The 23,772-nt window shown below is 38.4% G+C and overlaps 2 protein-coding genes across 3 annotated transcripts in view; one reads left to right on the plus strand and one right to left on the minus strand.

Moving 5' to 3' along the window:
* Nucleotides 1-8,719, minus strand: part of LOC150085653 (RING finger protein 145-like) — a 78,993-nt gene extending 70,274 nt beyond the window's left edge. For both annotated transcript variants that reach the window (XM_090374154.1, XM_090374155.1), the window contains exon 1: nucleotides 8,339-8,719. The gene's annotated coding sequence lies outside the window, so the exon portion shown is untranslated. The remainder of the gene's footprint in view (nucleotides 1-8,338) is intronic.
* A 183-nt stretch (nucleotides 8,720-8,902) lies between these two features.
* LOC150085654 (protein MAK16 homolog) overlaps nucleotides 8,903-23,772 on the plus strand; it is a 109,147-nt gene continuing 94,277 nt past the window's right edge. The window contains exon 1 of the mRNA XM_090373420.1: nucleotides 8,903-9,025. Coding sequence (XP_090229546.1) covers nucleotides 9,011-9,025 — 15 coding nt within the window. The 5' untranslated portion in view covers nucleotides 8,903-9,010. The remainder of the gene's footprint in view (nucleotides 9,026-23,772) is intronic.

Below are 23,772 nucleotides of genomic sequence, written 5' to 3' on the forward strand. Positions count from 1 at the left end.
TGTTAGAAAGAATACACAGTAGATATGGGAAGTGCAACTTTTTTTTTTTTTTTTTGAAAGAAAGTTGATTGCTGGAACAAACTCCCATCTGGTGTTGTAGAGATGGCCAGTTTGAACAGTTGATATGGGAAGTGATTTTTTTTTTTTTTTTTTGGCTAGTGATCTATAAGTTTGCTTTCTTGCATAATTTGCCACTACTTATATTAACTAATAATAATACTATTGTAGGTAGGGTGCAGATATTTCTGCATGGCTTGGTATGAATTCTTGGAGCCTTACCCTATACCTGAAAATTTTGCCTCTTCATAAAACACGAAAATGAAAGCTACAAAATGTGTTAAATTTTAATCTAAAAGCTCTTTCTGTGCCAATACCTGAGCAGTTTTGAAATACAATTCAGATAGAGCCATTCTTTCTTGTAGAAATTAGGATTCCATTTTGAATAATTGCAGAAATGGTAATTCACCTCAGATGGGGGGGAAGAGAATAATAAAAAGAAAAAGTTATAGGCAAATAAAATTCCTCTATTACTTCTGGGCCACACATATAAAAATTTTCAGCACATGTTTGTCCATGAAAAGGTTCAAGCTGAATTCTGATTTCACAGTCCCTTGATGCCCCCATTTAAATGATGAAAGTTGTTTGTGGTACCTCACGGCTACCTATCAGACAACATGACAGGCAAAGCGTAATTTTACAAGAAAGGCTACAGTTCTGCAAATTGCAGCATCTGCAGACTGAGCACATGGAAGGTAATCTGAATGAGGTGTCTAAGGCTTTCAATGGACTGAGCAAGCTCAATGCTGATGGCATTCTTCCTTCTTAGAGTACCCATGAGTGGGCATAAATTCAAGTTGAGGAAGGATGGTTGCAGGATTGATGTGCAGAGGTTTGCCTTCGGCCAGCAGGCGATTGATTGTTGGAAAAAAGTGTTTCCAAGTGGGTAGTTTGAATAAATTTAAGCAAAAACTAGACAAATTATTGGAGGGCTGAACAGGTGATGTAGGAGGTCTTTTCATTTTTTGGCTGATGCTTTATAAGCTTTCTTGTATCATATGCCACTACTACTCAGTGGGTAGGCGAGGTAAGCATTACTTACAGACGGCAGTTCAGGAGAGCACCTAATTTTTTTTTTGATATTGTTTTCTGATTGGTTAATGCATATCAGTATTCAACACTGACGGTGGCAAATTTTATTTTGCTTACTGGCGGCCCATAGGAATGCAGCTGATTAGATCATGGCCACTTCTCTCCTACGTGATTGACTGATTAGATCATGGCCACTTCTCTCCTACGTGATTGACTGATTAGATCATGACCACTTCTCTCCTACGTGCTCTTGTCCAATTCCTGCAAATGCCAACCTTAAGGTCAAAATTTCTGTAAGTCAACCGGAAATGGAAGGCTAAGTTATCCTTCCACTTCACACATTAGCATTTCCTGTTCTTGCTTTTGACTTGAAGTCAGTGGATTCCTTTGAACCAGTAACATCTCTATATTGTTTGTTAAGCTTTAATTCTCACAGGAGAATTATAATACTTTTTCCCATTTTCTCGACTGATCTTTCTCGGGATTCGGAAAAGCATAAATTTCCCAAGAAATGCCAGGAAGGAATTTCCACATGGAAACACTATGTCTAACCATCCAAAAACATTCTTCCATTACAAGTTAGGAAATTTACACAGCACATCACATTTCAGGCACATGCTATTATTTTCTTAAAATTAATTGATTTTTTTTTTCTGTGATTAAATAAGGTTATCTTTTATCAATTAACTACTAAGATTATAACTTTATAGAACATCTGATAACACTATTTTTATGTTTTCAAAACTTAGCTGTTCAGTTTAATTATAACTGTAAATATTTACTGCACTTCTCTGTATACTCTTTTATTTAAGTCTGTTCTCTTTCTGTATCACTATGTATCGCTTCACAGGCAACACCAAGTTCATAAGTCTTACATAGCAATACATGTAAAGTGTGAACAGACTGGACTGTCTAAAGCGACGTTTCCCAAACTGGGAAACATTGCTAAAACTAGGATCCGTGAAACAAACCCTCTGGAACTGGTCAAAGTATTCGTCCTATGTATAGCAAATTGATGATAAATACAGTAATTATTATATATATATATATATGTAAAAATAAGAATAAAGTTGAGTTGTTTAAAACTTTGAATTTTCCTTTCAGAAAACCCAGTGTTTATATACACACACACACACACACACACACACACACACACACACACACACACACACACACACACACACACACACACACACACACACACACACACACACACACACACACACACACAGAGAGAGAAACATATGCATATATATATATATATATATTACTAATTATAAAATATATATAGAGGGTGTCTCAAAAATATTGGTACAAATGTTTAGGGGAGGTAGGTAACATCTAAAGGAATGTTAATCGCATAGGAACCCATAACCGGAAACGTCATCGTAAGTCGGTACACGGCGCTGTTCATCAGTTAGCGAGAGGGAAAATTTCTGGTTTACTCATTCAAGCAGTAGTCACCGCACGAAGAGTATGCATAGATATATGAACTGTGAGCTGACAGACATGCACCTAGTGTATGGATTAGCAGAGGGCCCACACGGTATGCGCCACCATGGGGCACAACATCGCTTCGCAATAAATGTGTGGGCAGGTATGGTCAGTGACTGCTTAGTCGGCCCATACCTGTTATCATCCCGCACGAACTCCGCTAAATATCGGATCTTTCTTGAACAAGTTCTACCAGGGTTAGTTACTTGACGATGTTCCAGCAAATGTGAGACGCAACATTTGGTTCCAACATGACGGGGCACCTGCCCATTATGGAAGGTGTGTTCGTGACCATTTGAAAAGGCGTTTTGGGCGTCGATGGATTGGCTGTGGTGGACCCGTTGCCTGGCCACGCTCACCTGATTTATCGAGCCTTGGTTTCTTTCTGTGGGGGCCCTCAAATCTATCGTGTATGAATCGCCTGTGGAAATGGAAATGGATCTCGTGGAGAGACTCGTCTGCGCTGCTGCTACTGTCAAAGAAACTCCAGGTGTGTTCGACCGTGTCTGCCAATCCATACTGCGGCGGTGTCACGCATGCATCGCGTCTCATGGTGGGACATTTGAGCATCTGTTGTAACATCATGAAATGCATCCATCTCGTACTCCATTGTTAATATTATGTCAAATAAACGTTTGCCACTAATTACTGTCTTGTGTCATTTCTGCTTCTTGTGCCTCTGCTACTACTTTCCCGTGACGTGTCCGGTTATGGGTTCCTATGCGATTCACATTCCTTTAGATGTTAACTGCCTCCCCTAAACGTTTGTACCAATATTTTTGAGACACCCTGTATCAGCAATAATAATAGGATGTAGTGATAAATTGGAATGTCTATAAAAGAACGAAAATATAATAATAATGGATTAATAATCCAGGACACTCGCTAATAATAGTAGAAATACTCAGCAACCATAATGAAATAAATACATGCAACTGGATGATAAGTTTATGTGTAGGCATGCTGACCTGACAGGTAACGTTATAATGAAACAAATTAGAAGTGCCTGAAACATAAAATTAAATGAAAATATATAAATAGTACTTAATGCTGTAGGTCCTAAGATTTTAGTTACATCATCAAGGGCCAGCACCCAAAACCAAAGGAATTAGAGCAATAAGCAAGGCTTCTGTTTCTATAATGATGTATAAGTGGTGGGCAAAAAAAAGTGAGCAAATGTAAACATCGTAAACCGACCCGAAAGAGACCAAAAAGAAATAGAAAGCAAAACCAAATTCGTACTAAAATAAATAACATGTAAAAAGCAAAATTAAGCTAAAGTTAAAACCAATTGATTCTAGTTAAAGAAAAAAATAATAATAATGAATAGCTAGCTGCTCTACCCGAATTTTTTTACAAAGAAAGCAAAATATCAGGTTGAAAGAAAATAGTAAGTATATGACAATTTACTGTTGGACCGAGTGAAGAGAACATAAAAGGGCTGTAACGGAGACCAAAGAAGTAGGCTGATAGTTACCAGGGAATTTATAATAGCTAAAGTGACCCTGAGTATAGGGAGGAAGCAGGTGAGAATTAGTCAAAGTGAACCGTACCCTTGTGACGTTGGGGTAGACAATTAAGCAGATGGGTCAGCAAAGGGGAGAAAATTAGACTAACAAACTAACATTGAAAAAACTCTAAACTTTGTCTTAGAACAATAAAGAAGTGATAGCAGAAAAATTTTATTTCGATATTGCTTTTGGCCAGCCTAATTGCACACGAGATATACAACGTAAAGTATAAGAACAGCAAAAAGTAATTGGAAGAAGGGGAATGTAGTGAGATTGTGTAACCCGTACCTACAGAAGGTCCCTGGACAATCCATTCGCCTGGATTGGCCAAATGCCTCATGTGTTTAAGTCAGTAATGGTATTGTTTTACAAATACGAGACAGACAAATGTCTAAAAAGAACAATAAAAATAACGACAAGACAATCAAAACATAATATCCCCACTAGTTAGCCAATCCGTAGGCACAGGCTTTCTGCACTGTGAGACGACAAAGGCTGGGGGACAAGCCTAAATGTAAAAAGAATATATCAACCAGCAATTATGTTTATAAAAACAATACTATTACGGGCATCACGGAACTCTACATAAGTTGAGTTTGATGTATGTTGGAATTTCCGTAAATGCTTATGCAGCACTCACAACTATGCGACTGAATTTGATTGAAGCAGATCGATGAACATGTAAATAGAATTACTTATTCAATTTTTTTTAATTTCATGCATAGGAATTATTACAAAAGTGTGCAATAACAAAAATTTCAAAATTATAAGATTACAAAAAAAGGGAGGGGACAGGCATAAGTCAGCAAGTTTACCTTTAGAGTATCGTTGCCAGGTTCAACGTCTCCAACTGATAAGTACGCCACTGCAGAGGTTGAGAGCTGTGGAAATTTAGAAGCGGTTTTTCCCAACACATCGCAAAATTTCTCTGCCACTGCAGAGAAATTTTGTTGTGGAAACCAGCACGATGCTCGAACCTATTAAACCACCCATTGCTTGCCACGAACTTGGCTTGGGGGTTAGCATGCTTATCTTAAATATCTTCATAAATACGTCTTGCTTTTGCTTGAATGGCCATTAGATTCAGGGGCACTCGCTTCTGAATCTGATTTACCATCCATATTATTAATAGCTTTTTCATCTTTGATAAAACACCTGAACGCTGTTTTGTGATCACTGTTGATCTTAAATGCATTGATCCTTTGACATGTTCTTTTATGCGTGCACTGTCCTTTAAAATAGTATTTACTATTTTTTTTTTACTATTTACTATTTGATCTGATTGAGGTGTATAAGGTCTTGAATGGGTTGAGCACGCTGAATTCTGATGGGATCCTTCCACTTGTTCAGATTACGAACCTAAGGGGGCATAAAATGAAATTGAGGAAGGACAGATGTAGAATAGACGTGCGGAAATCTGCCTTTAGCCAGCGGGTGGTTAATTGCTGGAACAAACTTCCATCTGTCGTTGTGGAAGTTGATAGGTTAAATAAATTTAAGGAAGAATTGGACAAATATTTAGAGGGGATTGTTTTGTAATTTTTTTTTGGCTGATGATGCATAAGCTCATATGCTTGCATCACATTACCCCCAGGGGCTCACATCTGGTGAGTATGGGCTTGGCACACCCAGGATCCTGAGCTGGATATCATCATTCTTCTCTTTCTTGGTGATTCCTTTCTACTTCTCTCTCTCTCTCTAATAGGGAAATTTTTTTTTTTTTTTGGAAAGGTGCAGCATAAGCCTCAGGCTTCCTTGCCCATATGGCTAATAATAATAATATGCCACTACTACTACATCGCTTACCATCCAGCACATTTTTGGCTGACAAACATTCCCGCTATTTTGCACCATGAGATTTTTGGCTGTTTCCAAAATTAGAATAGGACACAAAAGAAAAACAATTTTTGATTCATGAAATCTTGTCACACATAGCAGATCACTTATAAGCACTTACAAAAGAATCTCCAGGAATGTTTTGATCAGTGGCAGGCACAGTGTAACAAGTGTATGGTTGCATTAGATTATATTGAGGAATATTAAGAATGTAAACATTTATTATCAAAACAATATAAATTTTTTTTCTACATTCACTGAACTTTATTAAACTTTGTACATAGGTAATGACAAATTACAAGCACATAATCCAGCTGCTGAAGCTTGCTCTCCTACAGTAATACAACTTAAAATGTATTTTTCCCAATAAAATACCTAAGTAGCTTTTGGAATGGAATGTTTTGTCATTACCCAGTAAGAATGGTATTAAATGGAATATGACTTAATTAGATGGGTAGATAAAGACAAGTATATGAATCATGTGTCAAGACACAAATGATACTGATCATGTACAGGAAGGAAAGAAAGCAGGATGAGATGGAGAAAGAAAGGAAACTAGAAAGATAATAATTTATTTGACTCTGTAGAAATATAACATAATGCAATGGCTGCATTATAAGGAATTTGCAATTGCCCATCACAAAGTAGTAGTAATTGCATGTGAAACAAGAAATCAAAAAATGAGCTTATGTAGCATCAGCCAAAAAAAAATTTCACACATCCATTCCCTCTAAAAGCTTGTCTAGTTCTGTCTTGAATTTATTTAAGCAATAACTTCCACAACAGCAGATAGAAATTTGTTCCAGCAATCAACTACCCACTGGCTAAAGGCAAATTTCAGCCCATTTATTCTACAACTGTTTTTCCTCAATTTGAATTTATGCCCCCTCAGGTTTGTAATCTGAGCACGTGAAAGAATCCCTTCAGAATTCTGCATGCTCAACCCATTCAAGGCTTTATACACCTCAATCAGATCATCTCATAGGTGCCTAGAACTTAAGCCTTTCTTGGTAAGACGACCCCCCTTCGTTCCCATCACCAACCTTATTGCCCTTCTCTGTACACACTCAAGCAACTCTACAGCCCTGTATGCAGTACTCAAGGCATGGCCTGACTATTACCTTATACAAAGGGATAATCACCTTTTCCCTACTAGCAAAATTCCTGTATATCACTGACAATACCCCATTACCCACTCTGGCAGCATGTCTGCATTGCTCAGAATCTGCTCAGAAATTGCTCAGAATCTAGCTGCACAATTACTCCAAGGTCTTTGATAAAATGGTAACTCTTTTACTGTGTGACAATTTCAAATCACATGTTAAAGAGCCAATGTTCTGTGTTATCTGATATTGTTCATCTTGGAGGCCCTAACCATCTGCAGCAATTGGGCTTCTCAGTTAACAAACCCTTTAAATATTCATGAATGAGGAGTGGACCATGTGGTGAAGATTTGGAATCACTATTCAACACTAGCAAGATGAAAGAAGTGACTAACCATTTTTCAAGTGAGTGAATGGATGAAAAATTAGTGGGAGTCTGTGAAAAATGGCGACATTCTTCAAGAAATGTGGATCAGCAATGTACCCAATGGTCCTGAAGATGATGCACATTCTGAAGAAAGTGAAAGTTCAAACCATAACATCAATAACAAATGTACAGTAGTGATGACATATTACCGACAATTATATGAGTAAACACTTCATTTCACACTGATATTTTGGATGGTAAGCACTTATGGTTTTGTAATATTCAAATATATGTAATAAAATATTTTTTTTGTCCAAAATTTGCATTCTAAAATGTGGGCGCATCATTGTCTGGAAAATATGCTAATTAGATTACCAACAGGAGTTTAAAATAATCATGTATGATGGCAATAAAAATATTTGGGAAAATAGTTGCATCAATAGGGTACAAGTTGAGTAACATTAACATGTTTAGTATCAAAAGTTGCTTGCCTTTTAATTAATTGTTAATCAACTGATAAAGTCCAGGGTGAAAATTGTTTTTCGAGACTAGGCGGGCGTTTTAAATACATTGCTCTGGGAAGACAGCCTAAAATTCCAGTAAGATTAGCATTTGGGGTCTTCCAGACCCCAAATTTCATTTTTATTTCCAAAAAAAGATTTTAGTTTTTTGAATTCTGCTTAGTGTACGAATGCCCGATCTTTTTAATAAAGTGGCTACATTTCTGGAGTGGGTGTCCATCTGTTACCTCTTATTTCTCCAACTCTGTATGTTGTGCACTCTACAGGATCAGCGGGTGTAACTTAGATAATAGTCAAAAATTAACTTGACTAATGATTTCGCCGCGGTAAAGCGAAGCAAGTAGCCAGCGCATGCGCTTTTCAGCTTGGATAAACAATCGTGACTTATTTACTGTACAATCTTGGAAAAATGCTTACTTTTATTTTGGCATATGTCACTGGCTGGTCCCTATTGAAAAATCAACCGCGTAATTTTTATCCGACTGCATTTGTCAAACTGTCCACATGGTACTGCTTGCATCGATTACTGATGGTTCTAAGGATGGACGAAAGAAACACAACAGTACTTCATGTGTACGTATTTATGGCTCCACATGTCTGACGTAGTTCGCTGACAGTATGACACCAAAATCTTTGTAACTCTAACCTGATTTCAGGAATGATAAGCGCATTTCTGAGTCAAAATGATGACAAGTTGTGCTGCATGTAATTCCAAACGCAACGGGATTACTGGCATCTTCTTTCACTTTAATATATACTCTATACAGTTTTCTTTTGACTCCTCTAATATGAAATACAGAAGACTCTTTTAATATATCAAGACATAAACATTACTAACCAGACTATACCGAACTACCATTGTGCATTCTGTGGAATCGGTGCAAATGCACTTAGGGTGGCGACATCTAACGGAATTTCAATTATAGGTGACGCTTCGGTCACAGAGTACTCTGTGGCTTTAGTATTTCATTCCACGAAGTACAATTTTTTTTTAGTTCTGCGGTGATCAGTAAGTAATTGTGTTGTGAACGTCGCACAAGCTTGAATATCATCGTGTAATACACATAATTAAGGGTATATTGTTCAATAATGCAACATGATGATGTGAGTATCATTATTACAATAAACAAGTTTGCTATGATACTTTTTAAGTATATGAATCTTAACTAATGATGTTATTAGACCAGTTGATATATATACTGTATATATTTTTTGTTTCTTAGACATTACAATGAATTTTATTAAACAGAGGCCAAAAATTATAATTCAGACTTACAGTGTAAATAAAATAGTGTTTAGTATAATTTTTTTTTAAATTTTCAAGTAACTTTCTGACGTGTAACATGCTAATATTAGGCTTAGAAATGGTAGAGACAGAAATGTAACATGTACACTCAGCCAAAAGTTTTAAATCACGTTTCATTATTGTTAATTTTCAAGTTTTTATTAAAATAGGAACAACTTATTTATCAAAAATTGATAAAGTATTTTCTATTACGTTTAAAAATCAAAAAATTAAAATAATATTTAAGAAATTTCTGGAAATATTCTAGAAGATAAAAGGGTTCTGTTGTGTGTGATTGAGGTGTATACGGTCTTGAATGGTTTGAGCAAGCTCAATGCTTGTGGGATTCGTCCTCTTGCCCAGGTTAGTCGCATTAGGGGGGACATAAAATCAAATTGAGAAAATATTATTAATAATGGCCATATGGTGCAAGGAAGCCTAAGGCTGATTGAGGTGTATAAGGCCTTGATTGGGTTGAGCACGCTGAATTCTGATGGAATCCTTCCACTTGTTCAGATTACGAACCTAAGGGGACATAAATTCAAATTAAGAAAAGACAGATGTAAAAAAGATGTGCGGAAATTTGCCTTTAGCCAGTGGGTGGTTAATTGCTGGAACAAACTTCCATCTGTCGTTGTGGAAGTTGATAGGTTGAATAAATTTAAGGAGGAACTGGACAGGCATTTAGAGTGAATGGTGTTTTTTTTTTTTTGGCTGATGCTGCATAAGCTCATGCACTTGCTTTCTTGCATCACATGCCACTACTACTACCAGCTAAAAAAAAATAAATAAATAATAATTAGAGAAAAGGAAATAGACAACCCATGCATTTCCCTCCTCCCACAGATAACTATCCAGCTGATGTTTGAATTTCCCCAAACTGTCTGCCTGTACCACTGATGTAGGTAACTTATTCCAGTAATTTGTAAAGTAATATTTCCTGCAATCCAGCCTAAACATCTCTCCCCATAACTTGAATTTATTGCCCCTAGTTCTAAAATCGTTTATAACTATGAAAATTTCATCCTCGTTTTTTTTATTTTTTTTATTATTGCCTCAAACAAGTCGCCTCTAAGGTGCCTAGTTTCCAAGCTGTGCAACCCACATTAGCATTAGTAAAGGCATTTGATGCAAGAAAGCAAGCTTATGCAGCATCAGCCAAAAAAAAAAAAAAAAAAACCCACTTCCACTTCACCCCTCTGTTCGTTCAAAATACCTGTCCAGCTGAGCCTTAAACTTATTTAGGCTATCAACCTCCACCACAAGGGATGGAAGTGTGTTCCACCAACTAACCACCCGCTGGCTAAAGGCAAATTTCCGCACGTCTATCCTACATCTGTCTTTCCTCAATTTGAATTTATGCCCTCTCAGGTGATTTTTCTGAGCTAGAGGAAGAATCCCATCAGCATTGAGTATGCTTAAACCATTCAAGGCTTTATACACCTCTATCAGATCACCTCGCTGGTGCCTAGTCTCCAGACACTGTAATTTGCAAAACTTAAGCCTTTCTTCGTAAGAGCACCCCTTTGTTCCATTCACTAATCTTGTTGCCCTTCTCTGTACTCGTTCCAGCAGCTCTACATCCTTCTTGAAATGAGGCCTCCAGACCTGTATACAGTACTCTAGGTGTGGCCTGACCATCGCCTTATACAATGGAATAATCACCTCCTTATCCCTGCTGGAAAAATTCCTGTATGTCATTGACAATACTCCATGAGCTACTCTTGCAGCCCGTCTGCACTGCTCAGAGAACTTCATATCTGCCTGCACAACCACCCCCAAGTCCCTTTCATTCTCTACCACTGTCAGTGTAGTACCACAGAGTTGATACGTTGCTCTGGGGTTGCTGTTTCCCATGTGTAGTACTTTTTTGTCAATTTGTCAATGTTAAACTTCATTTGCCACCTCTCAGCCCATCTGCTCAACCTTTCCAGATCCTGTTGCAGCAGCATAGTGTCAGTAGTGTCCTTGACAACCCTGCCAACCTTTGTATCGTCTGCAAACTTGGACATTAAGCCCGATATACCATCATCAATATCATTTATAAATACAGAAAACAATAATGGACCCAACACTGAGCCCTGAGGGACTCCACTAATAACATCAGTCCACGATGAGCAGTGTCCGCTGATTACCACTCTCTGTCTTCTCCACCTAAACCACCCCTTTATCCATAGCAGCAATTTGCCTCCAATGTCACACTGCTCCAATTTGTGTAGCAGTCTTCCATGTGCAACAGTATCAAAAGCCTTTCTAAGATCCAAGTATATAATATCAAAGTTATTCCCTGCATCCAGTTCTTTTGTGACTGCATCATAGTATCCAATCAAGTTGGTCAGGCAAGACTTCCCCTTAACAAAACCATGCTGTGTCTGAGCTATAACTGAAGTCTTGTCTAAATGATCCTGCAGTGCTTCTTTAACCAGTGCCTCCATTAATTTTCCTGGAACAGAAGTTAAGCTCACAGGTCTATAATTACTTGTGTCAGCCTTTGATCCTCTGTGAATTGGGGTACCATTTGCACATTTCCAGTCTATGGGTACCTCCCCTGAGTCCAAGGAAGCTCTCATAATTATGGCTAAGGGTTTGCTTACTTCCTTTGCTGCCTCCTTTAATATAACTGGATAGATCCCATCCACCCCGGGTGCCTTTCTTGTGTTTATCTTCAACAGTTTCTCCTCCACTTTACTCCCAGTTATTTCAAGATTCTGTAGCTTACTGCTAGAGTTGAATACACCTCTGGCATTCTCCTCGCTGAATAACTCCTCATGTGTGAATGTCGATGCAAAATATTCATTTAGTTTATTAGCTACCTGAGCAGGATCATCAACACTTGACCCATCAATATCAAGTGGACCAATCTGATTCATCCCCTTCCTTCTAGAGTTTACATAAGTAAAGAACTCTTTTGCTGTTTTTCTTTGCATCCCTTGCCAAGGATTTCTCGTAATCTGCCTTCGCCTGCCTAACCTCCTTTGTAACTTGGTTGCATATCAACTTGTATCTATCATAGGCTTCTGTGTCATGTGTTAATTTGTATGTATCCCATGCATTTTTCTTCTCTGCCATATGCCTCATTAGTTCATCTGACATCCATTTTGGCCTAAACCTTGAACAATATTTCTTAGTTGGTATGTAAAGCCTAGTAGGTTCCAAGATAAGTTCTTTGAATGCTTCCATTTTGAATTTGCTGTTGGTAACATCATCAGTTGGTCCCAGTGTATAGAATTTAAATACTGTCTCAGTCCATCGTAGTCGCCTTTACGGAAGCAATAACCCTTCCCTTTACCCCTAATGGTAGTTACCTCTTTGAGTAAATCCCACTTCAGCACACTGTGATCACTGCCACCTAGTGGTTCATTTATCTGCAGATTCTTAATGCATGAAGAATCACTGCTGATAATCAAATCAAGAGTATTACTCCCTCTAGTTGCCTCCCGAACATGCTGATGTAGAAAACAATCATCCAATAAATCCACAAAAGCCCTGCTAGTGTGTGAGTAACCAGCCCCCAAATTCCAGTCAATATCTGGGAAATTAAAATCTCCCATTATAAGACACTCTGATTTACTGGCCTACTCTGTACATTTCCCTGTACAGTTCCTTATTATACTCATCAGAGTCATTAGGCCTATAGCACACTCCTACTCTCAATTTTGATCTCCCAATGTTTATGTCACACCAAACTGACTCCACACTGCACTGTCCAGCGATGTCGACTGGCTTCACTTCCTTGGTTTTTATGTGTTTCTTAACTAATAGCATAACCCCTCCCGCCCCTTCCTATCCTGTCTATCCTTTCTGTAGACGTTGTACTCCCCAAATTGCAGTTCTGCATCCTTTATATCTGTGTGACACCACGTCTCTGATATCCCAACAATATCTGCCTTCGATGTTTTGAGCAATACCTCTAATTCATCAAATTTATTTACTAAACTCCTAGCATTGGTGTACATGCAAGTATACCTGCACCTGTTTCTATTCTTAGCTACCCTAACACAACCCATGTGTTTACTTGTACCGCAATGGCTCCTAGCAGTCTCTGAAATACCATGCATCTTGTTTTTCGGGCTTCTGCTCATTCTAATAGAAGCAGTGCAAGAATCTCTTTCACCTCTGCCAGTGGCTACTGTCAATCTATTGGTCTTTGTCTCCCCCCAAGCTAGCAGTTTTCCGACCCACCTAACACTGCCTCGAATAACACATATTCGAAGTCCTTCTGCCAATCTCACCAGGAGAGTTACCCATCTATGGACCACTTCAAGAAGCTTGATGTTTTTTTTTTAAAATGTGGTCTCCACACTTGAATACAGCAAGTGTGGTCCAACAATAGTCTTATATATTGAGATTATAATGTCCTTATCTCTAATAGCAAATGATTGATAATCATTGTTAGCACACCATGGGACACCCTGCATTGTAAACAGGCATGGAATATGCCTGTTTACAATGCTTGGAGAGCTTCATGTCTGACCGTATTGTAACTCTTAAGTCCCTTTCTTCTACTACTGACTTAAATTCACTCCACCGAATGTATAAGTTGTTTTGGGGTTACTGTACCCCAGGTGCAAGACCTTGCACTTTGCAATTAAAGCAAAGCTGTCACTTTTCTGACCATCCCTGTTGATGATCAAGCAGAGCTCTGAAGAAGCTCTGCTTGATCATCAACTACTCTACAAGTAATTACATCAATTGCAAATTTAGACATTACACCCTCTATCCCTTCCTCGATGTCATTTAAGAAAATCAGAAACAGTGGTCCCAATACTGATTGTTGGGGAACCCCACTTCTTACATTAACCGAATGTAAGGAATAATCATTTATCAAACTCTCTGACTCCTGTGCTGAAGCCATCCTGGTATCCATCTAAGGATTTTCCCTGTGATTCCACCTGTTCCAGCTTAAAAAGTAACCGCTCACATGGGACTCGTTCAAATGCTTTGCTGAAATCCAAATAAAGTGTTGAAATTATTCCCTAAATCTAGCTCATGAGTGATCCTGTGAAAATAGCTAACCAGATTTGTTAAACATGATTTTCCTTTTACAAAACCATGCTGTGTATCCTTGTAGAATAGATGTGTGGAAATTTTCTTTCAGCCAGCGGGTGGTTGATTGCTGGAACAAACTTCATCTGTAATTGTAGAAGTTGACAGCTTAAATAAATTCAAGGCAGAACTAGATAGACATTCGGAGTTAATGGATGGGTGAAATGGGAAGGGTTTTTTTAGCTGATAATATAATAGCTTGCTTTCTTGTGTAATATGGTAGAAGACTCCTGAATGTGATAGAATATTCTAGGAAGTGGACTATTGTTTCAAAATTATATATGGTCGGTCGTACACAATTCTAGAGTACCGTGTAATAACATAAATTGAAGAGTAAGAACTTATAAAATCGAACATCATTTAGAAGGCATGTTTAGTGTTAGGTTTGTGCTTCGTGATTAAAAAAAAAAAAAACCCATCAAATAAGGAACTGAGTTGAGGAAAAAAAAAGTGCTATTACAACTATGTATAAAGAAAATTATTCCCAAGAAGTGTTGGAGAAAAAAACTGTCTTAAGACAGTCTTACAAATGTTTCTGTTGATAATAATGATGTGTGAAAATAAAGTGATTAATGAACAAAGAAAACAACATTACAGAAATATTTCCATTAGTGGGCCTATTGGTATAGCACACAAGGCATATATGTAAACAATGATATGGTAAGGTGTAGAAGTAGGTCAAAATTAAAAGCATCAGAACAATAGACAAAATAGCAAGTAGAGATCTAAGTGATGAAAGACGGTAAATTTAAAAGGTGCTCAGTGAAATAGTCAACAATAATTTAATCTCTCAATTACACTTCTACTTGGGAATGTAACACTAGTCATTTTGGGAAGGATGGGCTTAATAAAGTTGGGATTATTGGCTTATTTAGAGCAGTTCAAAAGTATGGTCAGCAGGTGTAAAGGTAAAAGATGAAAGGGTTCTGTTGTGTGGGATAAACAAAATTGTGAGTTAGTAATAGTGGCATGTGATGCAAGAAAGCAAGCGTATGAGCTTATGTAGCATCAGCCAAAAAAAAAAAAAAAAATTCACACAACCATTCCCTCCAAATGTTTCCAGTTCCACCTTGAATTTATTTAACTTATCTACTTCCACAACGACAGTTGGGAAGTTTGTTCCAGCAATTAACCACCCGCTGGCTAAAGGCAAATTTCTGCACAACTATTCAACAACTGTCTTTCCTCAATTTGAATTTATGCCCCCTTAGGTTCATAACCTGAGCAAGTGGAAGAATCCCATCAGAATTCAGAGTGCTCAACACATTCAAGGCCTTATCCTGCTAGGCACCTGCTAGGTGATCTCAATCAGATCACCTAGCAGGTGCCTAGTCTCTAACCACTTCAATTTGCAGAACTTAAGTCTCTCTTGGTAAGAGGATCCCTTCATTCCCCTTGCCGACCGGGCTAGCCAGGTGGGTAAAGTGCCTACCTGGCAACCCAAAGGTCGCGGGTTCGGATCCCGCCTCGGGCTTGGATCAAAGTACTGCAAAAACCTTGGGAGGTGCATTATGGCCACAGAAGCCGATGCGCCAAAAACTACCAAAAAAAAAAAAAAAAAAATCATTCCCCTCACCAATCTTGTTGCCCTTCTCTGTACACGCTCAAGCAAATCTACATCCTAAAATGAGGCCCCAGACCTGTATGCAGTACTCAAGGCGTAGCCTGACCATTGCCTTATACAAAGGGGACAATTGCCTCCTTTTCCCTGCTAGCAAAATTCATGTATATCATTGACAAAACCCCATGACCTGCTCTTGCAGCCTGTCTGCATTTCTCAGAAAACTTCATATCTGACTGAAAAATTACTCCCCGATCTTTCATTTTCTACCACCCTAAGTGTAGCATCACACAGTTGGTACATTCCTCTGAGGTTACTTCTGCCCATATTCAGTACTTTGCATTTGTCAATGTTAAACTTCAGTTGCCACTTCTCAGCCCATCTGCCCAAATTTTCTAGATCCTGTTGCAGTAGCACACTGCCATTACTGTCATTTAACAACTCTGCCAACCTTTGTATCATCTGCAAACTTCGACACTAAGCCTGGTATACCTTCATCAATATCATTGATAAATATACAAAACAACACTAGACCAAACACCGAACGCTGTGGGACTGCACTAAAAACATTAGTCCACGAAGAGTAGCATCCATTGATTGCCACCCTCTGTCTTCTCCCACAGATAAAATGGATAAAATTTTATCCATTTTATCCTACCCTTAATACGATGCACTTATAATTATGGCTAAGGGTTTGCTTAGTTCCTTTGCTGCCTCCTTTAATATAACTGGATAGATCCCATCCACCCCAAGTGCCTTATGTTTAACTGTGTCTTGTATTAGAATCAGAAGTTTAAGGAATAACACAGTCATTGGGTAAAATTCAAATTGATAGGCAGAAATATATACATAAGAGGAAAATATAAGGTTTTCACATGTGGGAAAATAAAAGAGGAGAGAGTAGCGTGTAGGGATGCAAGCAAAGAGCATAGTGAGTGAGTTGCAGAGTGTAGCTGAAGAATAGTGTAGGAGGGCCCAAGGGTGGATCGAGATGTGGTTAAGAGCCCAGATTTCATGCATATGCACCCTAAGTTAAATTTTGCATGCACATACGTGGGATAAATAAATCCCAGAGATAAGTGCAATTAACAATGTAATAACTGATACTACCTTTCCCCATGATTTATAATCAGGACCTATTAAGTTGCATTGCAATTAATCAAAGAATTTGGGAAATAGTTTAATATTTGTATTAAAAAGAAAAAAATGAACAATTAAATATTTTAAATTGTCATCTTTTGTGTTATTTTTATGTAAATTTAGTTAATAATTTGCTTTTTTTTTAATATCATCTATCTATCAAAACAAAAGTACATCACCAAGAGTGTCAAGACTAATACTCAAGATTTCTAAGAGATACAAGCTAAAGATTATAATGATTTATGCACCAACATCGAGCCATGATGATGAAGAGGTTGAAGAAATGTACACTGAAATTGAGTCTTCTAGATGAGCAGAAAACCCACTACACTATTATTATGGGAGACTTCAATGCTAAGGTTGGAAAAAGACAAAACAGCACAGAAAGGGGAACTATAGGCAATTTTGGAATTGGTGAAAGAAATGAAAGAGGTGAAAGACTTGTGGAATTTGCAGAATCTCAAGGACTGTCAGTAATGAACACTTTTTTCAAGAAAAGGGTGAACAGAAAGTGGACATGGAAGAGTCCAAATGGATTAACTACTAATGAAATCGACTTCATCCTCACTAATAGAAGATATATTGTGAATGATGTCACCGTCCTGAATAAGGTAAATGTTGGAAGTGATCACAGAATGGTAAGATGTACACTTGATATAGATAAAGGAAAGGAAAAAACTGACTCGAGTAAATAATACAAAGGTCTTTGAGATAACAGAAGAGGAGAAAAAGCAGTATGTACTGGAACTTAAGAACAAGTTTGAGCTTCTGCAGACTGCTGAGGACCAAGATATCGACAAGGAATATTACAACTTTTTGAAAGTGATAAAGCCCAAGAAACCTATAGGGAAAAAGAAATCCAAAGAAGAAAAAATTAGTCAAGAAACACTTGTCATGATGAACCGAAGACGACAAATGAAAAGCAAGAAAAACACTGACAGGAAGAAAATTGAGTATACTGAGTTATGCAAAGCCATTAGAAAGAGACTCAGAGAGGACATAAGAAGATTTAACACAAGAAAAGTAGAACAAGCATTAAGGGAAAACAAAGGATTTAAATCAGCAGCCATGAGCAGTAATACAGAAAGACAAATGATACTGAAACTGAAGAATAGCGATGGTGTACTTATAAACAGCAGAGAAGGCATAATTCAAATAGCAGAAGACTACTATAGAGAATTATACAAGGAGCAGGGGAATGATGCCAGCAGTGGGGAAGATGGATTGCAAAGTAGCAACACATACGACATACCCAATATTCTTCCTGATGAGGTAGAACATGCATTGAAGAAAATGAAGAATCAGAAAGCCCCGGGGGAAGATGAAGTTACTGTAGAGTTGTTAAAATTGGGAGGAAGAGACATAACACAAAAACTGGCAAGGCTCTTCACAAAGTGCATTAGAAAAGGTGTGACGCCTAAGCAGTGGAATAATGCAATCATAGTTTTGCTGCATAAGAAAGGAGATAAATCAGAAATTGGAAATTATAGACCAATTAGCTTGTTATCCCACATCTACAAGTTGTTCACAAGGGTCATTACTAACAGATTAGAAAGAATACTGGATGAGAATCAACCGAAAGAGCAAGCTGGCTTTAGGACAGGATTCTCAACTATGGATCACCTTCATGTAATATCACAGCTAATGGAGAAAGCAAATGAATATAAAACACCATTATGCCTGGCATTTGTGGATTATGAAAAGGCATTTGACTCCAAACAGCATAAGGCAATGTTTCGGGCACTGGAAAGACAAGGCATTGATACCCCATATATTATGATTTTGAAGAAAATATACGAGAGTGCTACCTCCTTTATTAGACTAGACAAAGACAGTAGGAAATTTAAAATTGAGAAAGGAGTTCGACAAGGAGACACAATATCTCCGAAGCTGTTTACTGCTGCCCTTGAGGAAGCTTTCAGAAGATTAGACTGGTCGCAGAAAGGAGTCAATGTGAACGGAGAGTACCTAAACCATTTGCGATTTGCAGATGACATTGTGGTCATAAGCCATGATCCCAAAGAATTAGAGGAAAATCTTAATCAGTTATGCACAGCTAGTAAGGATTTTGGACTAAAGATGAATATGGCTAAAACAAAAGTAATGATGAACAAGTATGCCACAGAAAGGGATATAATGATTGAAGGAGCAGTAATTGAAAAGGTGGAGTCATATACTTATCTGGGACAAGTTATTAGCTGTAATAATGATAAATGGCTGGAAGTCAAGAGAAGAATAAATTTTGGATGGATAGCATTCAGGAAATATAGTCACATACTGAAGAGCAATATCCCAGTTTGTCTGAAACGTAAAATAATGGACCAATGTATACTCCCCACCATGACTTATGGAAGTGAAACTTGGGCACTCACCAAAAGAATGGAAGAGAAGCTGAGAACCACACAGCGAAGAATGGAACGAATCATATTGGGAATAAGACTGTTAGATAAGAAGAGAAACACGTGGATTAGGCAACAAACTCAAGTAAAGGACATTCTTATCAAAACTAAAGAACTAAAATGGTCTTGGGCAGGACACATAGCTCGAAGACATGATGACAGATGGACTAAGAAAATAACAGAATGGTATCCAAGAGGAGCTAGAAGAAAACCTGGAAGACAAAGGCGGAGATGGATAGATGAAATTCATGAGTTTGTGGGTAGTAAATGGATGTCCAGTGCTCAAAACAGAAGCAACTGGAAAGTTGCTGGAGAGGCCTTCATCCTGCAGTGGATTGAAAATGGCTGATGATGATGATGATGATGATCTATGCAAAATATATATTTACCTGCATAAATCTTTATTTTGCTGTTAACATTGTTATAAAATGTACAGTGCAGGTTACTTATGTATAATGTTATCACTTATGAAGCTCTGATCATACATATAGGAAACTAAGTTTATTGTAATCACTGCTTTGTTTATATTATTTCTTTCTATAATGTCTCTTTTGGCTACTTCCAAGGAAAGTGGGAGAGCACTAGCTAGCCAGCACCTGCAGTGCAGGTGTGTACTTACGGTACAGCATGCTCTGGTAATTGTGACAAGTATATTCCTCTGCATTGATTCTAATTTATTCCTGTTTCTTACTATGGGAGAGTGGACTCGCCTGTTGGCAAGTGATTACCTAGTGAATATATCTTCGTAGTATTTTGGATATTTACTGTGGTTTTTATGATTTATTGTGCGAAAAATGGATATAATGAAAATATAAAAGTTTCTTGAGTAGATAGCATTAGTAGAGGCATATGATGCAAGAAAGCAAGCTTATGTAGCATCAGCCAAAAAAAAAATAAATAAAAAACACTACCACTTCACCCCTTCGTTCGTTCGAAATACCTGTCCAGCGGAGCCTTAAATTTATTTAGGCTATCAACTTCCACAATAAGGGATGGAAATCTGTTCCGCCAACCGACTGCCTGCTAGCTAAAGGCAAATTTCCGCACATCTATTCTACATCTGTCTTTCCTCAATCATGCCCTCTCAGGTGTTCATTCTGAGCAAGAGGAAGAATCCCATCGGCATTGAGCATGCTCAAACCATTCAAGGCTTTATACACCTCTATCAGATCACCTCGCTGGTGCCTAGTCTCCGGACACTGTAATTTGCAAAACTTAAGCCTTTCTTTGTAAGAGCACCCCTTTGTTCCATTCACTAATCTTGTTGCCCTTCTCTGTACTCATTCCAGCAGCTCTACATCCTTCTTGAAATGAGGCCTCCAGACCTGTACACAGTACCCAAGGTGTGGCATGACCATTGCCTTATACAAGGGAATAATCACCTCCTTATGCCTGCTAGAAAAATTCCTGTATATCATTGACAAGACACCATGAGCTACTCTTGCAGCTCATCTGCACTGCTCAGAGAACTTCATATCTGCCTGCACAATTCTTGCCATTCTTGCACCCCTGCATAGAAACGGTGCAAGAATATTTTTCCTGATGCTATCGAGGCAGTGTTAGGTGGGTCAGAAAACTGGTAACTTGGGGGGGGAGACAGACTAATAGATTAACAGTAGCCACTGGCAGAGGTGAAAGAGATTCTTGCACTGCATTCTATTGGAATGAGCAGAAGCCTGAAAAACAAGATGTTGGATATTTCAGAGACTGCTGGGAGTCATTGCGGTACAAGTAAACACATGGGTTGTGTTAGGGTAGCTAAGAATAGAAACAGGTGCATGTATACTTGTGTGTACACCAATGCTAGGAGTTTAGTAAATAAATTTGATGAATTTGAGGTATTGCTCAAAACATCAAAGGCAGATATTGTTGGGATTTCAGAGATGTGGTGTCACACAGATATAAGGAATGCAGAACTGGAATTTAGGGAGTACAACGTCTACAGACAGGATAGGAAGGAAGGAGTGGTTATGCTATTAGTTAAGAAACACAAAATACAAAGAAGTGAGTCCAGTTGACATCACTGGACTGTAGTGTCGAGTCAGTTTGGTGTGACATAAGCATTGGGAGATAGATCAAAATTGAGAGTAGGAGTGTGTTATAGGTCTAATGACTCTGATGAGTATAATAATAAACTGTACAGGGAAATAGTGGGCCAGTAAATCAGAGTCTTATAATGGGGTATTTTAATTTCCCAGATATTGACTGGAATTTGTAGGTTGGTCATTCACACACTAGCAAGGCTTTTATATATTTATTGGATGATTGTTTTCTACCTCAGCATGTTCAGAGGCAACTAGAGGGAGTAATACTCTTGATTTGATTATTCATGCATTATTCTTTGATTCTTCATGCATTAAGAATCTGCAGATAAATGAACCACTAGGTGGCAGTGATCACAGTGTGCTGAAGTGGGATTTACTCAAAGAGGTAACTACCATTAGGGGTAAAGGGAAGGGTTATTGCTTTCATAAAGGTGACTACGATGGACTGAGACGGTATTTAAATTCTATACAGTGGGACCAACTGATGATGTTACCAACAGCAAATTCAAAATGGGAAGCATTCAAAGAACATATCTTGGAAGCTACTAGGCTTTACATACCAACTAAGACATATTGTTCAAGGTTTAGGCCTATATGGATGTCAGATGAACTAATGAGACATATGGCAGAGAAGAAAAATGCATGGGATACGTACAAATTAACACGTGACACAGAAGCCTATGATAGAAAGTTGATCTGTAACCAAGTTACACCGGAGGTGAGGCAGGCGAAGACAGATTACGAGAAATGTTTGGCAAGGGATGCAAAGAGTTCTTTACTTATGTAAACTCTAGAAGGAAGGGGATGAATCAGATTGGTCCACTTGATATCGATGGGTCAACTGTTGATGATCCTGCTCAGGTAGCTAACAAACTAAATGAATATTTTGCATTGACATTCACACATGAGGAGTTATTCAGCGAGGGGAATGCCGGAGGTGTATTCAACTCTGGCAGTAAGCTAGAGAATCTTGTAATAACTGAGAGTAAAGTGGAGGAGAAATTGTTGAAGATAAACACAAGAAAGGCACCTGAGGTGGTGGGATCTATACAATTGTATTAAAGGCGGCAGCAAAGGAAGTAAGCAAACCCTTAGCCATAATTATGAGAGCTTCCTTGGACTCAGGTGATGTACCCACAGACTGGAGATGTGCAAATGTGACCCCAATTCACAAGGAGGATCAAAGGCTGACACAAGTAATTATAGACCTGTGAATTTAACTTCTGTTCCCGGAAAATTAATGGAGGCACTGGTTAAAGAAGCACTGCAGGATCATCTAGACTTCAGTTATAGCTTGGACACAGCATGGTTTTGTTAAGGGGAAGTCTTACCTGACCAAATTGATTGGATACTATGATGCAGTTACAAAAGAACTGGATGCAGGGAATAACTTTGATAATATATACTTGGATCTTACAAAGACTTTTGATACTGTTGCACATGGAAGACTGCTGCACAAATTGGAGCAGTGTGGCATTGGAGGCAAATTGCTGCAATGGATAAAGGGGTGGTTGAGGGGGAGAAGACAGAGTGGTAATCAATGGACACTGCTCGTCGTGGACTAATGTTATTAGTGGAGTCCCTCAGGGTTCAGTGTTGGGTCCATTATTGTTTTCTGTATTTATAAATGATATTGAATGGTATTTCAAGCTTAATGTCCAAGTTGGCAGATGATACGAAGGTTGGCGGCAGGGTTGTGGACACCACTGACACTATGCTGCTGCAACAGGATCTGGAAAGGTTGAGCAGATGGACTGAGAGGTGGCAAGTGAAGTTTAACATTGACAAATGTAAAGTACTACATATGGGAAACAGCAACACTAGGGCAATGTATCAACTCTGTGGTACTACACTGAGAGTGGTAGAGAATGAAAGGGACTAGGGGGTGGTTGTGCAGGCAGATATTAAGTTCTCTGAGCAGTGCAGACGGGCTGGAAGAGTAGCTCATGTCAATGATATATAGGAATTTTTCTAGCAGGGATCAGGAGGTGATTATTCCCTTGTATAAGGCAATTGTCAGGCCACACCTAGAGTATGTATACAGGTCTGGAGGCCTCATTTCCAGAAGGATGTAGAGCTGCTGGACTGGTACAGAGAAGGGCAACAAAATTGGTGAATGGAACAAAGGGGTGCTCTTACGAAGAAAGGCTTAAATTTTGCAAATTACAGTGTCTGGAGACTAGGCACCAGCGAGGTGGTCTGATAGAGGTGTATAAAGCTTTGAATGGTTTGAGCATGCTCAGTGCTGATGGGATTCTTCCTCTTGCTCAGAATAATCACCTGAGAGGGCATAAATTCAAATTGAGGAAAGACAGATGTAGGATAGACGTGTAAAGTGTGTTTGGTGTCAAGCGGCACCAGGGGTTTCCCCCATC

This window comes from Mastigoproctus giganteus, chromosome 5 (assembly GCF_048544385.1).
Source record: "Mastigoproctus giganteus isolate SK-2022 chromosome 5, ASM4854438v1, whole genome shotgun sequence".
Lineage (NCBI taxonomy): Eukaryota > Metazoa > Arthropoda > Arachnida > Uropygi > Thelyphonidae > Mastigoproctus > Mastigoproctus giganteus.